Source organism: Ranitomeya variabilis, chromosome 1 (genome assembly GCF_051348905.1).
Source record: "Ranitomeya variabilis isolate aRanVar5 chromosome 1, aRanVar5.hap1, whole genome shotgun sequence".
NCBI classification, from domain to species: Eukaryota; Metazoa; Chordata; class Amphibia; order Anura; family Dendrobatidae; genus Ranitomeya; species Ranitomeya variabilis.
The window spans coordinates 50,846,287-50,873,216 of NC_135232.1; the positions used below are offsets into that span (position 1 = coordinate 50,846,287).

The 26,930-nt window shown below is 43.2% G+C and overlaps 1 protein-coding gene across 2 annotated transcripts in view; it reads right to left on the minus strand.

Moving 5' to 3' along the window:
- MYO5B (myosin VB) overlaps positions 1-26,930 on the minus strand; it is a 206,601-nt gene that overhangs the window by 12,474 nt on the left and 167,197 nt on the right. The window contains exons 17-32 of one of the 2 annotated variants that reach the window (XM_077283516.1): positions 23,688-23,774; positions 20,637-20,748; positions 14,734-14,945; positions 14,332-14,488; positions 12,966-13,205; positions 9,689-9,925; positions 6,160-6,244; positions 5,267-5,415; positions 4,133-4,252; positions 3,893-4,033; positions 3,406-3,465; positions 3,070-3,306; positions 2,868-2,956; positions 2,564-2,641; positions 1,921-2,119; positions 231-324 (exon numbers count right to left, since the gene is read on the minus strand). In XM_077283516.1, the coding sequence (XP_077139631.1) occupies positions 231-324; positions 1,921-2,119; positions 2,564-2,641; positions 2,868-2,956; positions 3,070-3,306; positions 3,406-3,465; positions 3,893-4,033; positions 4,133-4,252; positions 5,267-5,415; positions 6,160-6,244; positions 9,689-9,925; positions 12,966-13,205; positions 14,332-14,488; positions 14,734-14,945; positions 20,637-20,748; positions 23,688-23,774 (2,297 nt within the window). The remainder of the gene's footprint in view (positions 1-230; positions 325-1,920; positions 2,120-2,563; positions 2,642-2,867; positions 2,957-3,069; positions 3,307-3,405; positions 3,466-3,892; positions 4,034-4,132; positions 4,253-5,266; positions 5,416-6,159; positions 6,245-9,688; positions 9,926-12,965; positions 13,206-14,331; positions 14,489-14,733; positions 14,946-20,636; positions 20,749-23,687; positions 23,775-26,930) is intronic. The other variant, XM_077283527.1, reaches the window with a different exon arrangement.

Here is a 26,930-nt window from a genome sequence, read left to right on the forward strand (position 1 = left end):
GTTTGGGCTGCAAGATCAGTCCAACGGGTTTGTCTGTGCTCGGCTACCATGTAGACACATAGGACTGCAAAGGGGCTGTGTACATAAAACGGTAAGAGACCATTTCAGTGTTAACCTTCATTGTTTATATTGGAAGCGGCAAATTACTAAAATAAATTGGTCATAAAGATAAAGGCGACCGCCTTCCATTCCACAGAGCCGACATCTCGTAGTGCCGCCGTGCGGATTACCTTCAGATTCTTGCACTTTCTTTAGATAAAGCTTGAGCTGTTTTTTCAGTTTCTTCTCGTTCTTTTCAGACTTCTCCAGCAATTCCTTCAAGTCCTGATGGGAGAAGTAAGAGAGTTACTTATTCATCAGCTCTTATTTTCCCAAATGGAGGCATTCAGACTTCGTAGTAATAATTTACAAAAACCGCCACAATCCGGCATCCTTACTTAGTCGTGTCGAGCCATACCATAAAGTACGGACCTAAATTGTGTTTTCTTTTTTATTGTTTTATGTCTACATTTTACCATACTGTCCTGTATCTTATACTATATGGAGGACTATGTGGGGCCATCATTCTGTATTGAGGGCTATGTGGGGCCACTATATTATATGGAGGACTGTGTGGGGCTATTATATTATATGGAGGACTATGTAGGGCCATTATATTATATGGAGGAATGTGTGGGACCATAATATTATATGGAGGATTATGTATGGCCATTATATTATATGGAGCAGTATGTGGAGTCAATATACTATATGGAGGACTTTGTAAGGCCATTATACTATACAGAGGATTATGTGGTGCCATTATTCTGTATGGAGGGCTATTTGGGCCATTATATTATATGGAGGACTATGTGAGGCTATTATACTGTATGTAGGACTTTGTGGGGCCCATTATACTGTATAGAGCACTACGTGGGGCCCATTATACTGTACAGAGCACTAATTGGGGCCCACTATACTGTATAGAGTACTATGTGGGTCCCATTATACTGCATAGAGCACTATGTGGGGCGCATTATACTGCATAGAGCACTATGTGGGGCCCATTATACTGCACAGAGCACTGTGAGGCACATTATACTATTTGGCAGACTATGTGGTGGCCATTATACTGTATAGAGGACTATGATGGGCCATTACACTGCAATATGTGGGGCCATTAAACTGTATGGAGCACTATGTAGGGCCATTATACTGTATGGAGGACTATGTGGGGCTCATTATACTGCATAGAGCACTATGTGGGGCCCATTATACTATATGGAGCACTATACTGGGCCCATTATACTGTATGTAGCACTAAATGGGGCCCATTATACTATATGGAGCACTATATTGGGCCCATTGTACTATATGGAGCACTAAAAGGGTCCCAATATACTATATGAAGCACAATATGGGGCCCACTATACTGTATGGAAGACTATGTTGGGACATTATACTGTAAGGAGGACTATGTGGGGCCCATTATACTGTATGAAGCACTATTAAGGGCCCATTATAATGTAAGGAGGACTATGTGGGGTCCATTACACTGTGGTGATGGCTATGTGGGGATGACAGTTGGGGTCCCCATACTTAAATGAGGGGTAAGTATGGTACACCATACTGTGGTATGGTGAGAAGGTATGTGGTAAAGTACTGTGGAGGTATTCACTCTGGGGGTATCAGTGTGTTTGGGGTGCACTTTTATTGGCATCATACCTTATTATCTGTATTTATTAATTCAAGTTTTGTTAACATTTGTTATTACATATTTAAATTAGGTAGGACTGATCAGACTGAAAATGAAGGGGTTATACATAGGATGCATCCCCTTCTAATTTTTGCCTGCATAATGATGCTCCCAATCACTTGCTTTTTCAAGACCCATTTATTTGAATGGAGATTGACTGCAGCGGTCAGAGCTAGCCCACTTACCAGATTCTCATTCGTGAGCCGTGTGATTTCGTGCTGTAAGCCCAATTCCACCTGCGCCTCTGGGGACAGCTGCATGGCCTGGAGGAAAAGTTGATGCTGTTTCTCCAATTCCTCTTTCATTGCTTCGATCTGATCAGACAGCGCCTCCACCTCATCATCATGCTGCTGGCTCTGAGCCTGTAATTGGGCCTCCAGGAGCCTGTGATGAAGACCATAACGCCAGTCACAAACTATCATTTTACTTTAGATTCTCTTTTCACACTATTTTATATTTTATTTCCTGATCCAGCGATTTAAATCCTCTGCATAGATATTTTTATCAAAAATTCTGTGTACCCGCAGTCACCACTAGGGGGAGCTCACTGCGTACTGTGCTACTATTAAGGTCAATGTAAAAACCGTATGCAGTCAGCTCCTGAGCTCCCTCTACTGGTGGCTGCAAGAAGCCAAAATGCTTTCTCACTTTGGCTTGATGCTTTATTTTACAGGGGCTAAAATTTCCAGGGAGATCAGTGCACCGACTGGCAGTTCTGTGGCTACGCTGAACTCTTGCAACTGGTATATTTTCTTTCGACTGTCTTGTAAGATAGAAAAAGAGAACTAGATGCAGTGAAAGGAGAAGAAGAAGGAGGAGACAGACAACCTGGCCACTTGCTTTAAGCCTTGATAAGCCAGGCCCAGCTCACCGTCTTCGTTCAGATACCCCCAGTCCTCAGTCTTTCTAGAGAAAAAGGACAGAGAAAAAGAAAGAAAAAAAAGAAAAAGATTGCAGGGAAAGACTAGACAAAATAAAAAAAAAAAGATCAGAAGAAAAGCGAATATGAAAGTGGACAAGCCTCTATAAGAAGCAGCAGCTAGGATATACTATTCTCCCTCGTTACAGTATGTATTTTTTTGCTATTTTTGACTCACGCCCGGTCCTGCACGCCACGTTAGCAGCCCGTTACCTATTTGTCTCGCAGACGCCGTGGTACGCCTCAATGGCGTCATCTTGGTCCATCTCCTTGTTGCTATTAACCCAGTTTGCTTCGGAATCCTGCAAAAAAAAAAAAGACATAAAAGTGAAAATTTTCGCACAAAATTGGAGCAAATTTCAGAAATCACGACAACCCCAAAATACTGGAAACTGCAGAGCCGGCATCCGTTTACCGCGTTCTTGTCGGAGTCTTTCTGCTGCGCCGAGTTCACGATCTGCGTCCGGAGGATCAGCACCTCTTCCTTCCGCACCTCCAGCTCCTCCAGGGCGCTCCTCAGCTGGTTCAGAAGGAGGGTGTAGCCTCCGGATTCGTCATTCGAGTCCATGTCGCCTGCGGAATCGGCGATGGCTTTTCTTAACTCGTTTAATTCGTTCTTCAGCTTCTTGTTTTCGGACTCCAGTTCTTGTCTCTGCGGTAAGACGGAGGATGTAAGTCACAAGGTGCCGTCAGCCCGGGTCAGTGACAGAAGAGGGGCCCAAATCTGTACCCAGAGTAGGCGCTTTGTTACCTTCAGGTTGTTGTAGGCGATGTCGGTGTCACGGTCTGCGTCGTTTACGGTCTCAATGACCTGGATACAATGAGGATAGAATTACACACAGCCACTGAAGGGGTCACATTATAATTGGCCGAGGGCCGCCCTCTGGGACCACCGCAATCTTGAAAACAACATTGAACATCTCTTATTAAATTGGTAATACCTTACTGATCTACAGTCGCTCCATTCATTCCTTATGGGGCTGAGGAGCGCTGCAATCGGCTTTTTCCGGCAGCCCCATAAAAAAAATAATGGCGCAGTGGTTGCAAATTCAATATGCGACTCCATTCTAACTGGGACCCCCGTATCTAGGAGTTGTTTTCATCAGACAACCCTTTTAAGTTTTCCCCTGCACAGCGGGAATGCCATCAGAGGAATTCTTAATATGCAAAGCCCCTTTAAACGCCACGACGATGCTGCAGGAAACTGCGCAGGCTTGTAAAGAAACGTCGGCTGTCACCTGAGACTTCTTATTTTCCTGTTGCTCCTTCTTGTCCAGTTGGTTCTGCAGCTTCTTCCTCTCCAGCTCCAGCTCTCGCACCCTTTTCTGCAGCTTCAGGAACAGAGTCATGTCCATGGCGGCCTTCTCCAGCCCAGCTTCCTGCAAGACGTTCACAAGGCAAGAGTTTACCAAAGCCAAGATGGCGGGGCAGCGGGCGGTGCTAGCACTGGGACCAAAATCCTGCAGGAAAGCTCTTACCTCCACCTCCTTAATGGTATCCTCGGTGTCCCCAATCTCAGAGGTGGATATTGAGGGGTAGTTGGAATCTGACTCCAGACTGCTTTGGTTAGATGGGTTTCTGCGATGTCCCGGTGTTTGCTAGAATATAAGAGGGGGGGTAAATAAATATGGAACTAGCAAGTCAGACACTCAGTGGTGAATACTGTCTATTGTGGTTGGACACAATTTGAGTTTAGTATTCTGCTATATTTCCATCTAAAATTCTCTGCTGATTAGTTTCTTAATATATCTTTATAGCATTTGTAGCTTCGTTTTTTCGGATATAGAGCTCCAAATTCCCTGCAGACGAAGTTAAATAATTACTAACTTCCTGCTGCCACCACTAGAGGGAGCTCACTGCATACTGACTTATGATTCGGTGCAATATTCCGTAGATATCACTGTGCAATGAGCTCCCCCTAGTGGTGGCTGCAGGCAGCCAGCAGAATATCATTTAACTCTACGCTTGGGATCTGGAGTTCTGTAAGGGAAAAAAGTAGACCTGACTCTCAAAAGGATATATTAAGACTTAAATCAAGAGAGAGTTTTTAGATAAACAGGCAAATATTTACTTTAGGTAACCAATTAAGCGGGAAGTGTCAGTATTGTTTTCCCTATTATGCAAATCCTCTAGGCCAGGGATTCCCAACCTAAATAAATGTTTCATGCTCGACCCCAGTCCCATTATTGAGTTTGACTAACCAATCTGCCACTGCCAATGCCAGGCTTGTATAAGGAGGCTTGAGTTTCCTTGCTATAACAATGAAAGCTTGTGATCAGTGGAGCCTGGTTGGTGATCCCTTTAAGTCGGGGATTACCTCTTATCATATTACACATTCTTTTATAGGGGTAACTCAAGTCTTTAAAACTTTTCTGCTGCCATTTTAAAATCATGTCTAAAAGAGTCCCAAGGAGAGAAGAGTCCGACTCTACTGGGCATGTGCAGCCTTGTGGTCACATGATGAAGTGGGCGGGACCATATATTAAATGGGTGCTGGAAACAAGGAAATGGACTCCCACGGTCAGGGGAGAGGTCTAGGATGGTTGTACTAAGTGGGCATCCACCAATCTATCGATTCAACAGCCCCCTTTACTGGTGGTGACCCCACTGACCTTGATGAGGGTGACCTCCTCCCGCAGGTTGTCATATCTCTGCTCCAGCCTGGTGTATTCCTTCACCAGGTTCTGGTGGCGGGCTCGTTCTTCTTCCAGGTCCTTCTGGATTTCCTGATTTTCTTTGAGGGCGCTCTGGGTAATCTCATCTGACAAGGAAGAAACAAGAAAGTCCAAGTGTGATGATGAGCCAGAAGCAGCGCCCCACCTGTTCAAAGGTCGATTCCGGTACTGCAGCTCAGCTTCATTAAAGTGACTGGGGGCTGAGCTACAATACCACACACAACCTGAGGACAGGGGTGATGTTTTGGGAAGAAAGCAGCCTTTTTTTTTTTTTTTTTTCATTTATGGACAGCCCAATTTATAGTGGCATCCCATCGAAATTAAAAAATAATTTTAAAATAATATAATATGAATATATAGGTTGTGTTGTCCCTCCTAGAAATTGAATAATAAATTGACAAGTGGGTGTTACCACTTGGGGGGCAGAGTCCCGGCACAGCCTGACACGGTCCAATCAGTGCTGACAGTGTGGGTACACGCCTCCTTAACAAAAAAGGTTGTAATAACCAGTTATCCCTTTATTCATACATTTCCAGGAGGAATAACACAGGGCTTAAAAAGGAAATAAAACATGATACAAAGTTTTTATTTCATAGGCTAATTATCCAAACGGACCTGTCGGGACCTCTTTAAATTAACTTGGATTTTAAGGGGTTGTTCACTACTTTAAAAGCCTAATTTTCCACCATAGAAAAATGCAGAAGAAATGTTTCCAAGACGGAACCTAATATAAAAAGTCCCTCAATTACTGCTCCATTTTTTAGAAGGCAGTGGATGTCTGAACCCTCGTCCTCCACGGAGGGGAAGCACCAATGGTCTAAACGTCGTACCTTCAGAGCGGAGGAGGATCCGCTTGTTAAGTTCTTCTTTTTCGTCTTTTAGTTCGGTGTTCTCCACTTCCAGCTCAGAGATTCTCTGTAGGAGAGGAGCAGAGTCACGAGGTAAAGTTCTGGACTGGGATCGCTCTGCTGTCCCGGTCGGGTTCTCCCATATTTACAGATTTTTGCCTCTGAATACTTTACAGTGAACCTAGATTTTTTTATTCCATCGTTGTTGTTTTTCTTAATAATTATTCTGTGCTGATTCATTTTTAGTACACCTTTATGCTGGTTAAAGCCTCTCTCCGAATAATGCATAATAAATATAAGCCTGTGTTCAGACACCACTAGGGGGCGCTCTGGAGATTTCTGTATACTGTGTACCATGCGGTCCCCATAGTGGTGTCTGCGGGCAGCAAGAATGCTAGAATTTAACTTGTCGTTTAAAGGAATGTGTCACCGGGTTGTTTTTGCATTGTAATCTGAGAGCAGCATGATGTAGGGTTTGGATGTTGACCGAGGGTGCTATGTGGGTGCTCATATTGTATGTAGGGGGCTATGTGGGTGCTCATATTGTATGTAGGGGGCTATGTGGGTGCTTATATTGTATGTAGGGGGCTATGTGGGTGCTCATATTGTATGTAGGGGGCTATGTGGGTGCTCATATTGTATGTAGGGGGCTATGTGGGTGCTCATATTGTATGTAGGGAGCTATGTGGGTGCTCATATTGTATGTAGGGGGCTATGTGGGTGCTCATATTGTATGTAGGGGGCTATGTGGGTGCTCATATTGTATGTAGGGGGCTATGAGGGTGCTCATATTGTATGTAGGGAGCTATGTGGGTGCTCATATTGTATGTAGGGGGCTATGTGGGTGCTCATATTGTATGTAGGGGGCTATGTGGGTGCTCATATTGTATGTAGGGGGCTATGTGGGTGCTCATATTGTATGTAGGGGGCTATGTGGGTGCTCATATTGTATGTAGGGGGCTATGTGGGTGCTCATATTGTATGTAGGGGGCTATGTGGGTGCTCATATTGTATGTAGGGGGCTATGTGGGTGCTCATATTGTATGTAGGGGGCTATGTGGGTGCTTATATTGTATGTAGGGGGCTATGTGGGTGCTCATATTGTATGTAGGGGGCTATGTGGGTGCTCATATTGTATGTAGGGGGCTATGTGGGTGCTCATATTGTATGTAGGGGGCTATGTGGGTGCTCATATTGTATGTAGGGGGCTATGTGGGTGCTCATATTGTATGTAGGGGGCTATGTGGGTGCTCATATTGTATGTAGGGGGCTATGTGGGTGCTCATATTGTATGTAGGGGGCTATGTGGGTGCTCATATTGTATGTAGGGGGCTATGTGGGTGCTCATATTGTATGTAGGGGGCTATGTGGGTGCTCATATTGTATGTAGGGGGCTATGTGGGTGCTCATATTGTATGTAGGGGGCTATGTGGGTGCTCATATTGTATGTAGGGGGCTATGTGGGTGCTTATATTGTATGTAGGGGGCTATGTGGGTGCTCATATTGTATGTAGGGGGCTATGTGGGTGCTCATATTGTATGTAGGGGGCTATGTGGGTGCTCATATTGTATGTAGGGGGCTATGTGGGTGCTCATATTGTATGTAGGGGGCTATGTGGGTGCTCATATTGTATGTAGGGGGCTATGTGGGTGCTCATATTGTATGTAGGGGGCTATGTGGGTGCTCATATTGTATGTAGGGGGCTATGTGGGTGCTCATATTGTATGTAGGGGGCTATGTGGGTGCTCATATTGTATGTAGGGGGCTATGTGGGTGCTCATATTGTATGTAGGGAGCTATGTGGGTGCTCATATTGTATGTAGGGGGCTATGTGGGTGCTTATATTGTATGTAGGGGGCTATGTGGGTGCTCATATTGTATGTAGGGGGCTATGTGGGTGCTCATATTGTATGTAGGGGGCTATGTGGGTGCTCATATTGTATGTACGGGGCTATGTGGGTGCTCATATTGTGGGTGCTCATATTGTATGTAGGGGGCTATGTGGGTGCTCATATTGTATGTAGGGATGTAGGGAGCTATGAGGGTGCTCATATTGTATGTAGGGGCTATGTGGGTGCTCATATTGTATGTAGGGAGCTATGTGGGTGCTCATATTGTATGTAGGGGGCTATGTGGGTGCTCATATTGTATGTAGGGGGCTATGTGGGTGCTCATATTGTATGTAGGGAGCTATGAGGGTGCTCATTGTATGTAGGGGGCTATGTGGGTGCTCATATTGTATGTAGGGGGCTATGTGGGTGCTCATATTGTATGTAGGGGGCTATGTGTGTGCTCATATTGTATGTAGGGAGCTATGAGGGTGCTCATATTGTATGTAGGGGGCTATGTGGGTGCTCATATTGTATGTAGGGAGCTATGTGGGTGCTCATATTGTATGTAGGGGGCTATGTGGGTGCTCATATTGTATGTAGGGGGCTATGTGGGTGCTCATATTGTATGTAGGGGGCTATGAGGGTGCTCATATTGTATGTAGGGGGCTATGTGGGTGCTCATATTGTATGTAGGGGGCTATGAGGGTGCTCATATTGTATGTAGGGGGCTATGTGTGTGCTCATATTGTATGTAGGGAGCTATGTGTGTGCTCATATTGTATGTAGGGAGCTATGAGGGTGCTCATATTGTATGTAGGGGGCTATGTGGGTGCTCATATTGTATGTAGGGGGCTATGTGGGTGCTCATATTGTATGTAGGGAGCTATGTGGGTGCTCATATTGTATGTAGGGGGGCTATGTGGGTGCTCATATTGTATGTAGGGGCTATGTGGGTGCTCATATTGTATGTAGGGGGCTATGAGGGTGCTCATATTGTATGTAGGGAGCTATGAGGGTGCTCATTGTATGTAGGGGGCTATGTGGGTGCTCATATTGTATGTAGGGGGCTATGTGGGTGCTCATATTGTATGTAGGGAGCTATGAGGGTGCTCATATTGTATGTAGGGGGCTATGTGGGTGCTCATATTGTATGTAGGGGGCTATGTGGGTGCTCATATTGTATGTAGGGAGCTATGTGGGTGCTCATATTGTATGTAGGGGGCTATGTGGGTGCTCATATTGTATGTAGGGGGCTATGTGGGTGCTCATATTGTATGTAGGGGGCTATGAGGGTGCTCATATTGTATGTAGGGAGCTATGAGGGTGCTCATTGTATGTAGGGGGCTATGTGGGTGCTCATATTGTATGTAGGGGGCTATGTGGGTGCTCATATTGAATGTAGGGGGCTATGTGGTGGGTCATACAGTATATAGGGGGGATGTCAGAATACTTACCTTAATTCTGCTCAATATTAAGTCATACAATTATTAGTAATTATTTTTTTTAGATTATATTAATATTGAGCAAAATTAATTTCCGCCTATTGGTTTGGCCTCTACAATAGTCACGGTCTGCCATGTGGCCCAGAGCACCTGTGTGTTACTCGCATGATCATGGGGATCATGTGACATGATACATCGGGTGCCGGACCTGGGAGGCCCACGCTACGGCCCGTCACCTGTTGCAGCTGCTGCTTCTCAGTCATGTACGAGTCCTCTGCGATCTTCTTCTCGTCTCTGCTCTTGGCGAGTTCTCCTCTGAGCGCCTCGATCTCTTCCTGTAAGCTGCTCAGCTGGTTCTCGTCTTGCTGGTTCTGCCGCTGCCGCTCCAGCTCCTTCTGCAGCTTCTCGACCTCCACGATGTGCGCCGATGTGACGGTGGCAAGTTGCTCCTTCAGGTCTTTGTGGTCTTTGTTCTATAGGAAAGAGACAGGGATCAGTAGACACCAAGAGAGGAGACAAGTAGGCCAAATGCTGCGACGTGCAGACACGGAAGGAGGACACGCTACATCGGATCATTGTTACACCACACTCCCTTTGTGATGACGTTTGGGCCACTGCACAACTAAAGCGCGACTGGAGGTGATTTCTAGGACCACTTCAACCCAAAGGAGTAGTGATTACAGTGGTGTTCGGGTTTTCTGGAAATTACCCTTTTATTGCGTACTGAAAGGTTCTGGACCTTCCTAACATCTACACTAGATGGCTGAGCGCACATAGGGTGCCATATAGTTCTTGGCAGTGCCAATCCTGTTTACACAAGTTGCTGCAGTGCCGAGGACGATGATCATTAGGACAGTGCACAAGATCATTTCACCTGATGAACAAGCTCATTCATCGGGTGAACAGCAGCCTGTTTATACGGCAAGATAATCGTGATTAGTTCTTGGCAACGTGCTGGGATTTCCTGCTGAGATAGAGGCAGACAGAACGGTAAAATCACAGTCTGGACACAAGTTGAAGCCCAGACCGGTTTGGTCTAATACCTAGTGTCTATGGAAGCCTCGGAGAATATATTATCTGGGAAAATATCCATTTGGCATGTCCGATTTCGGACTGCCCATTATATGGTCTTCTGGAGATAAGCTGGAGACGAGATGTCTTGCGCTGGTGCACCGACAGCCATCTATTGTGTATACCAGGCTTAATCCTGGCTATTATAAAAACCATTAAAAAAAAATATTTTATGACATGTGGCTGCGAGTTGTCCCTGTTCACATTCACACGTGATTTTCATGATTGCATTTGAGATGAAATAGGACTAAAAATAGGCCAAAATAAAAAAAAGAAAAAGAAAAACACAAACATTGCTTTCTGGAACGAATTGTCTATTCAAGAAGCTTAATTTGTATTAAGGGACGAAAAAAAGAAAAAAAAAAGAAAAGCTAAGCGCTCATTGTATCCAGCACACAACAAATGAGAAATGGCGCAGCTTATCCCCAGGGATAATAGCAAATGCCAGGACCGGGCGACTAATCTTATAAAGCTGAATCTTCTGTAAAAAGGACCGGAGATTGGTACAAGTTTCCCATTATGGAAGTATTTCACAATGTGACAAAGCCGGGGGCAGCTGCGATTGTAGAACTAGAACCCAACGCGTTTCATTGTCCTTCGGGTCACAGGCTTCATATATCACAAATAATCCCAAAGTCAGAAAAAAGAAACGACTAAATGTCTCTGAGCTGGCGGTGATGGGATTCAGAGTAATGTGGTGTTATCCGGCAAGCCTCACCCACTGACTCCCGATAAAAGCCAGTGATCCGTGTGTTCCTTTATCATAGCCCCTGGAATGAAATAGCCAGCAGACTATGCTACTAATACAGGCAAAACAGCAGAGCGGAGAATATCAGCCGTGCTCCTCAGATCTTTAGGACTTCCATACTATTGCATGATGATATAATGTGATAATAATTCTGCCCTCAACCTGTTGGGGCAACCTGGGGACCAAATAATGAAAAATATGGATTTACACTGTAACACAGTCATCAGTCGGGGCAGCACAACTGGTCAGAAAGTGTTTAAAGAAAGTGCAAAGAAGCAATCTGGTGGCATATTTTATAAACATTATGACATTACACCCTCTATTATACTCCAGAGCTGCACTCACTATTCTGCTGGTGCAGTCACTGTGTACATACATTACATTACTGATCCTGAGTTACATCCTGTATTATACTCCAGAGCTGCACTCACTATTCTGCTGGTGCAGTCACTGTGTACATACATTACATTACTGATCCTGAGTTACATCCTGTATTATACCCCAGCGCTGCACTCACTATTCTGCTGGTGCAGTCACTGTGTACATACATTACATTACTGATCCTGAGTTACATCCTGTATTATACCCCAGAGCTGCACTCACTATTCTGCTGGTGCAGTCACTGTGTACATACATTACATTACTGATCCTGAGTTACATCCTGTATTATACCCCAGCGCTGCACTCACTATTCTGCTGGTGCAGTCACTGTGTACATACATTACATTACTGATCCTGAGTTACATCCTGTATTATACCCCAGAGCTGCACTCACTATTCTGCTGGTGCAGTCACTGTGTACATACATTACATTACTGATCCTGAGTTACATCCTGTATTATACCCCAGAGCTGCACTCACTATTCTGCTGGTGCAGTCACTGTGTGCATACATTACATTACTGATCCTGAGTTACATCCTGCATTATACTCCAGAGCTGCACTCACTATTCTGCTGGTGCAGTCACTGTGTACATACATTACATTACTGATCCTGAGTTACATCCTGTATTATACCCCAGAGCTGCACTCACTATTCTGCTGGTGCAGTCACTGTGTACATACATTACATTACTGATCCTGAGTTACATCCTGTATTATACCCCAGAGCTGCACTCACTATTCTGCTGGTGCAGTCACTGTGTGCATACATTACATTACTGATCCTGAGTTACCTCCTGTATTATACTCCAGAGCTGCACTCACTATTCTGCTGGTGCAGTCACTGTGTACATACATTACATTACTGATCCGGAGTTACATCCTGTATTATACCCCAGAGCTGCACTCACTATTCTGCTGGTGCAGTCACTGTGTACATACATTACATTACTGATCCTGAGTTACACCCTGTATTATACTCCAGAGCTGCACTCACTATTCTGCTGGTGCAGTCACTGTGTACATACATTACTCAAACTGGTAAATTACATTCCGGTACTTTACTGTAATCTCACCCTCATTCATCAGTAGTTAAACAGTTTCTGTAACTACTAGCACAATTGTGAATGCAGCTCTGAAGTATAATACTGGCTGTAATTCAGTATAACTACCACAAATGATTAGCTCCATAATTTTTTCTAAAATTAAATCACTAGACTAATTAATAATTAATGACAAGTAACAGTCATCTCCGGTGCAGTAATACAAAACCCGACATCTCCCAGTACAGATCAGTAGGCTTACGCCGCTTACCTGCTCGTCAATCTTCCTCTGCAGTTGCACCACTTTGTTCTCCATGCCCACGCTCAGCTTCTTAAAGTGCTCTGCCGTCCTGGCCTCGATCTTCAGCTGTTTGAGCTCCCGTCGGGCCATCATTCTGCGGAAATAGCACTGCACAACAACGGCTGCGCTGCGGAACTTGATGAAATTCTTTCGGGCAATCCATCTTCTCAGATACTTCTGAACGATTTTCGCTTTGTGCTGAAGCAGGTGCTGCAAAATAAAAAATAAATAAATAATAATTACTTAATCGATTTATTTACTTGTCTGCTGCCTTTTCTCTGCCACAACATGCAGTCTCACAGACACAAAGAGGGGCTGCAGCTGCAAGCTTCAATCCTTTTCTCCATTACTGGACATGTACACGTTAGTAAAAAGTGGACTGTGGATGAGAAGCATGCCAAATGGTAATAATAAGTGTGCAGGGGATCCATCAACATCATGTAAGGGCAGAGACCCTGATTCCAGCAGTCACTTACTGGGCTGCTTGCTATAGTTTTGATAAAATCACAGTCTTCCCTGATGCAGATCTATCAGTTCTCTGAACAGTGAGCTGTGTATGACTCCTTCCACACCACTGATTGGCAGCTTTCTGTGTACACTGTGCATAGGCAAAAAGCAGCCAATTAGTGATGGGGGCGGTGTTGGACTACATGGCAGCAGTTTTGCTAGTCCTCTAGTGATAATCTCCTGCTGATAAAACATTGATTTTATATAAAGTATACCAAGCAGCCCAGAAAGTGACACATTGCTGGAATCAGGGTCTCTGTCCTTACATTAAACTGCTCTCAAATTAGGTAGAAAAAAATCTGTTGACTAATTCCCTTTAAGATATTTTTTTTGTATTTGGTAGGTAATTTATTTTGTTGTAATAACAAAGTGAACATCCCTTCTAAAATTAAACCAATTAAGTCCTCAACTCATCTTCTTCTGCTCAGTTGATTACAAACCTATTTAGAATTTTTGTTTCATTCATTTCTAGGAAACAAGTGGGACCACCAATATGGTCACCCGACTGATCGTCACCAATTAATTATACAGGCTGGAAGCGAGGTTTTAGGCTTCAGATACATCCTCCGTGCATCCCAGAAAAAGTGGTCAGAAGAAAGAGAATCATCGACAAATGGTGGAGGATGCGGGCAATATTGTAAAATGTCTGCGAATATTGATGAAGTAGTGAAAGCTTTGATTCAACCACATTTGACCCAGCAGAATACTACCAGAATGGGGCACGGCACAAATGTCTGCAATCAAGGAGGCCATAGGGATCGATACTCAGATATTCCTGAGCGCGGTGCAGATGATGGAGAAACGATACTATGAGTTAGCAATACAGTACCTCCCGATAAACTCTCCTATCAAACATGCCCCGGGTGAAGGACTGGATAGTGATAGTTGCTCTTCGGACTCTCTGATAGACCCGATACACACGGATCATGCGGTACTGTTTCTGCAGGCAAATGGCGGCTTTAGTTCTGCGGAGATAGTCAGCCAATCTAAAATAGAAAAAAAGGGTTAATAGTTGGTGGCTGGAAATGCCCTGGAGACTATTTTGTAAAAAGGAAGTGTGGCCATATTGGAATCACTAAGCTTCTTTTATCTTCTGTAAATAATTATATATGGACAGCTAGTACAAGTCATACATTTTCGTATGCAGAATATGGACCATACTGCTATAACCTGGGCATCTCCTTGCATATAAGTACAGCCAGTATGACAGCTGGGGTGAATCTTCTCATACCTGCGGGCAAGATGTCCCCGTGTGTATCTCTGGACGGTGATGGCAGCAGCTTTCATCCTCTTATATTTCAGTCTCTGTAACCAGCCACGTACTGTTTTCTGAATCATAATGGTGGCGGCTCGGAACTTATCCGCACGCAGTTTTTCCAGATATGCTACTTGACCGGCACGGAAAAAGATCTTCGTGCGTCCAAATTGGAACTTGTCTGGATCCTGAAAAACACAATACCTCATTCAGCGCAATCATTCAAGGTCCGGACCTACATATTAGCTATTAGAGGAAAGGGAATCTTAAATTTGACACTGAGCCACAAGTTCTAGAACTTTAAATTAGTTGTACAATTATCTTTGTTAGACTCTGCTCTCATCTCTTCCGGAGAACATATCTGTCATACGTGTAGGAACGGTATACAATGGGCGCTAAGTCACCCCCATATGTCGAGAGATTGTCCGATCCCCGAATTGTACCTCTGAAAAACAAGATGTGAATAAAGCCTAAGCCAGGTCAGATAACCTACTGGAGAGGTGTTCGTAGGGGGTCCAGCGTCCCATGTCACCAGCTATAATATTTTATCAATCTACTGAAGTCAAAGGTCTAATACTGTACTTTCCAGTCATCCCAAGTGCTCCAAAGTGAGAGCTGCTCTTTGGCTATCTGTCTAAATCAGCCAAGGGTTTATAAAAAATGGATTACTTCCTCAATCCACAATTTTTTATTTTTATTTTTAACCCCTTTACCCCCAAGGGTGGTTTGCACGTTAATGACCAGGCCAATTTTTACAATTCTGACCACTGTTTCTTTATGAGGTTATAACTCTGGAACACTTCCATGGATCCCGGTGATTCTGACACTGTTTTCTCGTGACATATTGTACTTCATGATAGTGGTAAAATTTCTTTGAAATTACCTGGTTTTATTTGCGAAAAAAATTGAAATTTGGCGAAAATTTCACAATTTTCCAACTTTGAATTTTTATGCCCTTAACCCCTTACTGACATCGGACGGGATAGTACGTCCGATGTCAGCTCCCCTGCTTTGATGCAGAGCTCCGCGGTGAGCCCGCATCAAACCTGGGACATGTCAGCTGTTTTGAACAGCTGACATGTGCCCGCAATAGCGGCGGGTGAAATCGCGATTCACCCGCCGCTATTAACTAGCTAAATGCCGCTGTCAAACGAAGACAGCGGCATTTAACTACCGCATCCGGCCGGGTGGCCGGAAATGACGGCATCGCCGACCCCCGTCACATGATCGGAGGTCGGCGATGCTTGTACATTGTAACCATAGAGGTCCTTGAGACCTCTATGGTTACTGATCGCCGGTAGCTGTGAGCGCCACCCTGTGGTCGGCGCTCACAGCACACCTGATTTTCTACTACATAGCAGCGAACAGCAGATCGCTGCTATGTAGCAGAGGCGATCGTGCTGTGCCTGCTTCTAGCCTCCCATGGAGGCTATTGAAGCATGGCAAAAGTTAAAAAAAAAAAGTTTAAAAAAATGTGAAAAAAATAAAAAAAATATAAAAGTTTAAATCACCCCCCTTTCGCCCCAATCAAAATAAATCAATAAAAATAAATCAAATCTACACATATTTGGTATCGCCACGTTCAGAATCGCCCGATCTATCAATAAAAAAAAAGCATTAACCTGAACGCTGAACGGCGTAATGAGAAAAAAAATCAAAACGCCAGAATTACGTTTTTTTGGTCGCCGCGACATTGCATTAAAATGCAATAACGGGCGATCAAAAGAACGTATCTGCGCTGAATTGGAATCATTAAAAACGCCAGCTCGGCACGCAAAAAATAAGCCCTCACCCGACCCCAGATCATGAAAAATGGAGACGCTACAAGTATCGGAAAATGGCGCAATTTTATTTATTTTTTTTTAAGCAAAGTTTGGAATTTTTTTTCACCACTTAGGTAAAAAATAACCTTCATCAATAGTCATGTTAGGTGTCTATGAACTCATAATGACCTGGAGAATCATAATGGCAGGTCAGTTTTAGCATTTAGTGAACCTAGCAAAAAAGCCAAGCAAAAAACAAGTGTGGGATTGCACTTTTTTTGCAATTTCACCGCACTTGGAATTTTTTTCCCGTTTTCTAGTACACGACATGGTAAAACCAATGATGTCGTTCAAAAGTACAACTCGTCCCGCAAAAAATAAGCCCTCACATGGCCAAATTGACGGAAAAATAAAAAAGTTATGGCTCTGGGAAGGAGGGGAGTGAAAAACGAACACGGAAAAACGAAAAATCCCACTGTCATGAAGGGGTTAAATCACAGCGATATGTCATACAAAATACTTAATAAGTAACATTTCCCACATGTCTACCTTACATCAGCATAACTTTGGAACCAACATTTTTTTTTGTTAGGGAGTTATAAGGGTTAAAAGTTGACCAGTACTTTCTCATTTTTACAACACCTTTTTTTTTTTTTTTTTTAGGGACCACATCTCATTTGAAGTCACTTTGAGGGGTCTATATGATAGAAAATACCCAAGTGTGACACCATTCTAAAAACTGCACCCCTCAAGGTGCTCAAAACCACATTCAAGAAGTTTATTAACCCTTCAGGTGTTTCACAGGAATTTTTGGAATGTTTAAAAAAAAAATGAACATTTAACTTTTTTTCACAAAAAATGTACTTGGACCCCAAAAGGTGTTGTAAAATTTGTCCTGAGTACGCTGATACCCCATATGTGGGGGTAAACCACTGTTTGGGCGCATGGCAGAGCTCGGAAGGGAAGGAGCGCCGTTTCACTTTTCAATGCAAAATTGTCTGGAATTGAGATAGGACACCATGTCGCGTTTGGAGACCCCCAAGAAACTTATCTAGATATGTGGTGAGCATCACATCGCGTTCCTCTGAGGGTCTCAGGGAAGCACGCAGGGAGCCCCCTCCCTGCGCGATGCTTCCCTATGCCGCCGGAACGCTGTGATCATGTTTGATCACAGTGTTCCAGGGGTTATTGTGCTAGGAGCGGTCCGTGACCGCTCCTGGCACATAGTGCCGGATGTCAGCTGTGATAGTCAGCTGACACCCGTCCGCGATCGGCCGCACTCCCCCCGTGAGCGCGGCTGATCGCGTTAGACGTACTATCCCGTCGGTGGTCATATGGGCCCATACCACCTCAATAGGATAGTACGTCTAATGTCAGAAAGGGGTTAAGGGCTTTCAGCTCGATCTTGAGCCATGGTGACTTAATGGATGAACGTTTTGTAGAAAGACTGATCTTGTGCAAGCCTAGATAGGTCCACCACAGTTTTCTCCACCGTAATATTCATTGTATCAAGCCATCGGGTTGATGGTCTTCCTCTTCACCTTTTTCCTTCTATTCTTCCGTACATGATTGGTTTGTTCTCCATGCCATCCATGATATTGACAACATCATTCTCCAGCGCCACATATTAAAGGCGTCGATTCTTCTATCTTGTTTCTTAATTGCCCAGGTTTAGCACCTGTATGTTACTACAGAGAAGTCCAGACTATGTACGAGCCGTGTCTTTGTCACTAGTGAAATGTTCCTCCATTTGAAGACCTTGTCCAGTGACTTCATTGTTGATTTGCTCATAGCTGTTCTCCTATTGACTTCCGGTCTCGTCGCTGCATCTTGAGTGATCGTTGATCGGAGTAGGATGAAGTTCTTTCAGTTGTTGTTGTCCATCTCAAATGAGTCCTGGTCGTTTCTGTCAGTAGTCAATATCTTGGTCTTCTTTGTGTTGAGCAGAAGTCCCATGTTCAAGCTTTCCATCTTGACACACTGTAGTAAGTCCTTCATTCCATCTGTGCTTGTTGCTATCAATGTTGTATCGTCTGCGTATTAAAGATTGTTAATGATTCGTTCAGCAATTTTGATTCCTTCTTCTTTTTCAGCAAGTCCAGTCTTCTTGAAAATAGCTTCTGCATATAAATCTAAGAGAAATGGTGACAGGATGCAACCTTGTCTAACACCTCGCTCTACTGTGAACCATGCTGTGTCGCCGTATTTCGATCGGACTGCTGCTTCTTGATAGATGTAAAAATTCTTAATGAGGCTGATCAGATGGTTCGGCACACCCATATTCTTCATGGTAGCCCAAAAATTCTGATGATCAACACAGTCGAAGGCTTTGCTGTAGTCGAAGAAGCAAAAATAGATCTTTTTGTATTCTTTCGCGTTTTCCATTATCCATCTAATGTTAGCAATCACATCTCTTGTTCCTCTGCCTTTTCGGAATTCTGCTTGTTCCTCTGGTAGCTCTTTGTAAAAGTAAACCGTCTTTGTAGGACCTTCAGTAGTATTTTGCTGGCATGAGGTATTAGCGCAATAGTCTGATAGTTTCCAGTCGGTAGCATGTCCCTTCTTCGGAATAGGAATAAACACGGCTCTTGTCCAGTCCTTGGGCCATTTACCAGTTGTCCATATATGTGGACACAGGTATGTGATGACAAACTGCTGCTTCAGAAGACTATTAGCTCTGTTGGATTATTGTCACATTCAGGCACTTTGTTGTTTGACAGAAGTTATATGGCAGTCAGTTTCTTCCCGTATCACTGAGTCGTTCTCGTAGAGGTGCTCCGTGTATTCTTTCCATCTTTCTTTGATCTGTTCTGGCTCAGGTAGTTAGCTCTTGTTGGCGTCTTTCAACTTTCCCAGTCTTGGTTCAAACTTGTGGTATCTCTTTGATCTTTTGGTATGCCTTCCTGGTCTTGCCCCCCAGATGTTCGCTTTCTATCTCTGTACATATTTTTTGGTAATAAAGTCCTTTATCTGCTCGATTGGCTCGCTTTAGTCTTTTACTGATGTTGTCTGCATTCTGTTTTTTACCTTTTGCCATTCGTTTTTCTTTGATGATCTTTAGGGTCTTTTCTGTTATCCATGGCTGCTGGGGTCTCTTCTGCCTCTTGTTTATTGTCCTCTTCAGTAATAATAGTCTTTATATGTGTCCATAATTCCTCAGGCTTTCTGTCATCGGTGTCCAGTGATATAAATCGGTTGTGCATATTGTTCCAAATACTTCAGGTATGTTGGACCTTTTGCCTAGTCTGTTTTCACAGCTTGACTCAAGTCTTTGCCAGCAAAAGTTCATGACCAGTTCCACAGTCAGCTCGTGGCCTTGTTTTCATGCTAATGATTGATGACCGCCATCTTTGGAGAACACATACTGTTTGTAGTCAATCTGATTCTTATGGGCCCCATTTGTTTTAGGCCCCACATCCCTAAAGGCCTTCATATCTTATATCCCATTACCATTTTTTTTATATCACTGGAAGATAACCCGTTTTTGTAGATCTAGTTTTTATGAGTTTGAGGTTGCAATGACTAAATGATTTCTCTATTGTACTGCTAGGGACTAGACAGGCAGGCATGCACAAAAATAGAGGGGAATTTATATACACACCCCGCTGTATTTAAATGTGTAGCGCAGAAAGATCACTGTATGCAACATATCTTATACACATTACTCTTGGTTGGTGGGGAGCACTATCCTCTTCATTAGGACACTAAGTGGCTATGAGCCTCATGCTTTAAAGCACACATCCTGCTACACTCTCTATACAAATCATGTAACAGGTACAGTATGTCTCCAACATGGCAGCACTAGCACAATTTTGTACCCAATATTATTAACAACTAAATTAGTTGCATAGTTTGTAGATTGTGAGCCTTCGCGGGCAGGGTCCTCTCTCCTCCTGTACCAGTTATGATGACTTGTATTGTTTAAGATTATTGTACTTGTTTTTATTATGTATACCCCTCCTCACATGTAAAGCGCCATGCAATAAATGGCGCTATAATAATAATAATAATAATAGTTGCGATCAGACACTACACAAGTAGCATAAATTCTGTGGATGTAAAGATAATGATCGAGTGACTGTAATATCGCTTGATAACTATCTTCTAATCAGTCACCTTTATAAGATTTTCCAGCAGGTTTTTACAGGGGATTTTCTTGTCCGTTTGGGAAAGATCCTTCTTAGTCATCAATACACGGTATCTAATGAAGAAGTCATGGTAGGTCCACCTAGAAAGAAGCACATTCAGAATATTAACAGCACAATACAAATGTCATTCCACGCAAACAAACCAGCACATAGAAAGACAAATTCTGGATGTATAAACCCACTTCCATTAAACTACCCATTTTGGGACACTTTTGGGCATGCTTTTACTTAACTTTTACTTCTGTGGTCCAATTCATGGAATTGTCAGGGCAAAAATGGAGTTCTTGGTAAGTATGTAAAACACTGCCACAAGTTGCATCACCTCTTATATTCTAGTGACCCCTACAGCTACCGTCCTGACTATTTCCTGTTACCAATGTGTTGTATAATTTCTCAGCACAATACCGGGTATGTATTTGTAGTGTTTTAGTAGTGTACTGTTACACCCCAGTAATATACAATAGCACAGACAGAACAGCTTTTTTTTCATCTGACCAAGAGCCTGAGATGGAGCTCTCCAGCCGAGCGTACTGAAAAAAGTGAGAACTGATCATGACCCCCAGATGGGGAGAGCCTGCCGTGCCCCCGGGTGGCGAGAGCCTGCCGTGCCCCCTGTGGAGAGAGCCTGCCATGACCCCAGGTGGTGAGAGCCTGCCGTGCCCCGTGTAAAGAGCCCGCCGTGCCCCTGGGTGGCGAGAGCCTGCCGTTCCCCTGGGGTGGCGAGAGCCTGCCGTGCCCCCTGTGGAGAGAGCCTGACGTGACCCCAGGTGGTGAGAGCCTGACGTGCCCCGAGTAAAGAGCCCGCCGTGCCCCTGGGTGGCGAGAGCCTGCCGTTCCCCCGGGGTGGCGAGAGCCTGCCGTGCCCCCTGTGGCGAGAGCCTGCCGTGCCCCCTGGGGTGGAGAGAGCCTGTGTGCCCCTGGTGGAGAGCCTGCCGTGCCCCTGGTGGAGAGCCTGCCGTGCCCCCCCGGTGGGGAGAGCCTGCCGTGCCCCCCCCCCCGGTGGGGAGAGCCTGCCGTGCCCACCCTCCCCCCGGTGGGGAGAGCCTGCCGTTCCCCTGGTGGGGAGTGCTGGTCATGAATCTGGTGAGGAGAGTTGGTCATGCCCCCAGTTGTGGAACTAGGATCTTAGTCTAGATTGGTTCTCTTCCTGGAGGAGAAGAACCAGGGTTTTGTAGGAGGAAGCAAAACCAGATTGTCACAGACCTCACATCTATATTACTGGGAGAGACAAACAGTCCTCACAGTCAGCATGAACATAGTTCTTAATTATGTTATTCTTCTTTTCGAACCAACGCAGATAAAATTTTCCTCCAGCTATAAAATTTCGGAGAGTTCAGGAACGTCTGAGATCTTTATTCTAAGAATGAAAGTGATACCCGCTGACTGACGAATTGTTACAGTGCGGTAACTGCACAGCACAAAGCCTATGTAGAATATGGGCGATAAGCCTAAAGGGAACAGAGTGAAAAATGCGATGTAACAGGATGGAAGTCAATTATAAATTAACAGCAAAAATGTGTAAGGGTGATCAATGTTAGATTAGTGGGAGGTGGACGACTGGAATCCCAATCGATCGTAAGAAACGGGATCCCCAGTCCTCTTTGCCTCCTTTCCTTTTCCCACCTGTATCTGGCTAAGACCAATGCTTTGCAGTTTTCATCAGTGCCATGGACATTGACTAGAAAGGTGATGCAATTGCTCTGCTCAAATTCTGTCTAGGCTAGGGGGTAGCAACCGTAGGGGTCCCAGGTGACGAACAGGCTGCAAAGCGCTTGCGCAGCCACAGCTCCAATCCGTAGAGGTGTTTCAGAGATCCATTCACAATTAATGAAGGTCCGATACTCCTTGATCAGAAAGTTATCACCTATCCTTTGTATACGTGATAACTTCTAAAGTTGGAAATATCCCATAAAATGCTACCCATCACTTAACAAGTAAAAAGTTTTGATTAGGGGAGGTTGGGGTGCAAAGAACCCAACACCTGATCACAAAGGTGCAAAAGAGCTCTTGGTTACTGATTGGTTCGGCTTAATTCTCCTTGAAGAGGTGAGCATGGGGTGTCCGGATTCGTAGGGCGTATCATGAGTAAATGTCACAAGGGTGTCACGTCCCTCTGAAGTTAGACGGTCACGTTGGGGAATGAATTGCAGGTCTTCTTTAAAGATGGTGTGATTTGTGTCCCATGATGAATGGATTTAATTTCCTCTGGTGCTGAAGAGGTTAACAACCCTTTCTATACTGGTCAGAAACATGCAGCTCCATTTCAGCTGCTTCTGATCTGGTCATTACCTTTTCCTACAAAAACTGTTAAGACCTTCTCGCACCTGCTGGTGAAAGATTTGACTTCCTGTGCTGTGTGCTAAAGCTAAATGGTTGGAGTAGAGTTGTTGTAGAGGTGTTCTGAGGTTTGCTGTAGTACGTGCGTATTCATCTCCTGGTCCCTGTTCCAATTTAGTTTTCTCCTCCCTGTCCCTATCCTCCTCCCTATTGCTGGTTAGTGCTTTTGTATGATAGAGGTTTTAGGTTAACCCTGTTTTGTCTTTGTGTCTTGTTTACCTTACATTTCTGTCCCATGCCTCATGGGGTGGGGAAGGGGACAGATCAGGGTTTAACAGGAGCATAGTAAGGTCAGAGACTCGGGCTTCTCTACCATCAAGAGTACCCCCAGGGCAGGGATAGTTAGGGTCCCAGATGCAGGGACAGTTTGAGGCCCCTCTTTCCTACTAAAGACAGTCAAAGCGTGACAGTAAAGCCACTTTTCAAATAGAAGTTTAAGTAAGTCTCGTCTTCTGTCTTCTTAAGGCTCAATTGCCAGAGAAAGCCGCATGTATCTGCACATTTATACCCGCTCAATGGCTAACCGAGTAATGCCTGGGAAGGTAAGGGCCATGGTTACGGATTGCAAAAAGATGGGATGCAAATAGGCTACTAAACACTACAGCAAGCTACAGATATGTACTGTCCAACTGAATGAAGTGATGGCCCCCTAAAAGAGGAGATGGACGGCCGGGTCACATACCTGGAGGGGTAGCCTGCGGCGCTGATTCTGATCGTTTCCAGAACGCCACAAGCTCTCAGCTGCTGCACGGCTCTTTTTGGATCGAAGCTGTAAAACAATAAATGGTAGGATACATAAAATGCGAGGTAAGCTTTCTGCACATTATGCCAATCACATATCTGCCAGCCACTCTCACTGCAGATGTCAGAGTTATTACACAGATTAAATCAGGGTCATGTTAGGCAGGAAAAGGAAAACATTGATTTTCTACCAAGCAAATTAATTATTGTTTTACATAATTTGTGCATTAGAATCAAAGCAAACGCCTCAGCGTCGGCTGTCAATCATCTGACCATGTATTATGTTCTAAACAGCACACTATAATTGGAAATAAAGGAAGAAAAGCACGGAGGGGACAGAGACCCCAATTATACATTTATTTAAGGAAGGTAATCAGATAAAAGGAGATTACGTTTATCAAATTATCATGGAGTACAAAACTAAGACAAACTAAGTTGGAAACATTTTGTACACCTGAAGAAACCACAATACAGCATAATAAAGGAGCACTCTGTATATCAATACCCTTTACGATCAGTGGGGGTCTGACTTCTGAGACCCTAACCAATCTTGAGAATAAAAAGACCACAGCCCTAAGTACTACAATATTGCACCTATGTAAAAAATATAACTACTATAATACTGCTCCTGTACAAGAATATAACTACAATAATACTGCTCCTATGTACAAGAATATAACTACTATAATATTGCTCCTATGTACAAGAATATAACTACTATAATACTGCCCCTATGTACAAGAATATAACTACTATAATACCATCCCTATGTACAAGAATATAACTACTATAATACTGCCTCCTATGTACAAGAATATAACTACTATAATACTGCCTCCTATGTACAAGAATATAACTACTATAATACTGCCCCTATGTACAAGAATATAACTACTATAATACTGCCCCTATGTACAAGAATATAACTACTATAATACGGCCCCTATGTACAAGAATATAACTACTATAATACTGCTCTATGTACAAGAATATAACTACTATAATACAGCCCCTATGTACTAGAATACAACTACTATAATACTGCTCCTATGTACAAGAATATAACTACTATAATACTGTTCCTATGTACAATAATATAACTACTATAATACTGCCTCCTATGTACAAGAATATAACTACTATAATACTGCCCCTATGTACAAGAATATAACTACTATAATACTGACCCCTATGTACAGGAATATAACTACTATAATACTGCCCCTATGTACAAGAATATAACTACTATAATACTGCTCTTATGTACAAGAATATAACTACTATAATACTGCCCCCTATGTACAAGAATATAACTACTATAATACAGCCCCTATGTACAAGAACATAACTACTATAATACTACCCCCTATGTACAAGAATATAACTACTATAATACTGCTCCTATGTACAGGAATATAACTACTATAATACTGCCCCTATGTATAAGAATATAACTACTATAATACTGCTCCTATGTACAAGAATATAACTACTATAATACTGCCCCTATGTACAAGAATATAACTACTATAATACTGCCCCTATGTACAAGAACATAACTACTATAATACTACCCCCTATGTACAAGAATATAACTACTATAATACTGCTCCTATGTACAAGAATATAACTACTATAATACTGCCCCTATGTACAAGAATATAACTACTATAATACCATCCCTATGTACAAGAATATAACTACTATAATACTGCCTCCTATGTACAAGAATATAACTACTATAATACTGCCTCCTATGTACAAGAATATAACTACTATAATACTGCCCCTATGTACAAGAATATAACTACTATAATACTGCCCCTATGTACAAGAATATAACTACTATAATACGGCCCCTATGTACAAGAATATAACTACTATAATACTGCTCCTATGTACAAGAATATAACTACTATAATACAGCCCCTATGTACTAGAATACAACTACTATAATACTGCTCCTATGTACAAGAATATAACTACTATAATACTGTTCCTATGTACAATAATATAACTACTATAATACTGCCTCCTATGTACAAGAATATAACTACTATAATACTGCCCCTATGTACAAGAATATAACTACTATAATACTGACCCCTATGTACAGGAATATAACTACTATAATACTGCCCCTATGTACAAGAATATAACTACTATAATACTGCTCTTATGTACAAGAATATAACTACTATAATACTGCCCCCTATGTACAAGAATATAACTACTATAATACAGCCCCTATGTACAAGAACATAACTACTATAATACTACCCCCTATGTACAAGAATATAACTACTATAATACTGCTCCTATGTACAGGAATATAACTACTATAATACTGCCCCTATGTATAAGAATATAACTACTATAATACTGCTCCTATGTACAAGAATATAACTACTATAATACTGCCCCTATGTACAAGAATATAACTACTATAATACTGCTTATATGTACAAGAATATAACTACTATAATACTGCTCCTGTGTACAAGTATATAACTACTATAATACTGCTCCTATGTACAAGAATATAACTACTATAATACTGCCGCTATGTACAAGAATATAACTACTATAATACTGCCGCTATGTACAATACTTTCCCCCCAGGAAGCACAAATATATTTTGAGAATGACATGTATGCCAGATGAAAATCACACTGTGAAGTTACACATCTGCTTCAGTTTCTTTCTTCCTTTCTAGCCATGTCCGTCCTTATGGAGCTATAGACACAATGAGACAGAATCCAGCAGACCCATCTGTGAGCAGACATACTTATCAGACGATGTCGGGCCTTTTAATACCGGCTGCGCTGTGCCAGTCAGAAAAGCTGGATGTATATGGAGGATGCATTTATGAAGCCAGTGCACAGATGCAGCAGAGCTGAGCGTGCTCAGTGCACAGGAGCAAGTTTACCTTTCTGTAAAGTTTAATGTTAGCCTTATGGAAAGTTAAAAATGCAGAGTAACAACGTTAGATACCATTCAATGATCGGTTCAGCTCTGCTACATTGATATTACAGGACACAAGTGGTAAATCCTCCTTTTCCTGAAATTAAAATGTAGCCCCATTCACTTGAATAGGCTTAAGATGCAATACCAGGCACAGCAGCGAGTCAGGAGGGGCGCTGTTTTATAGGAAGTCACAGGGACAGGAGCAGAGATCAGAAGA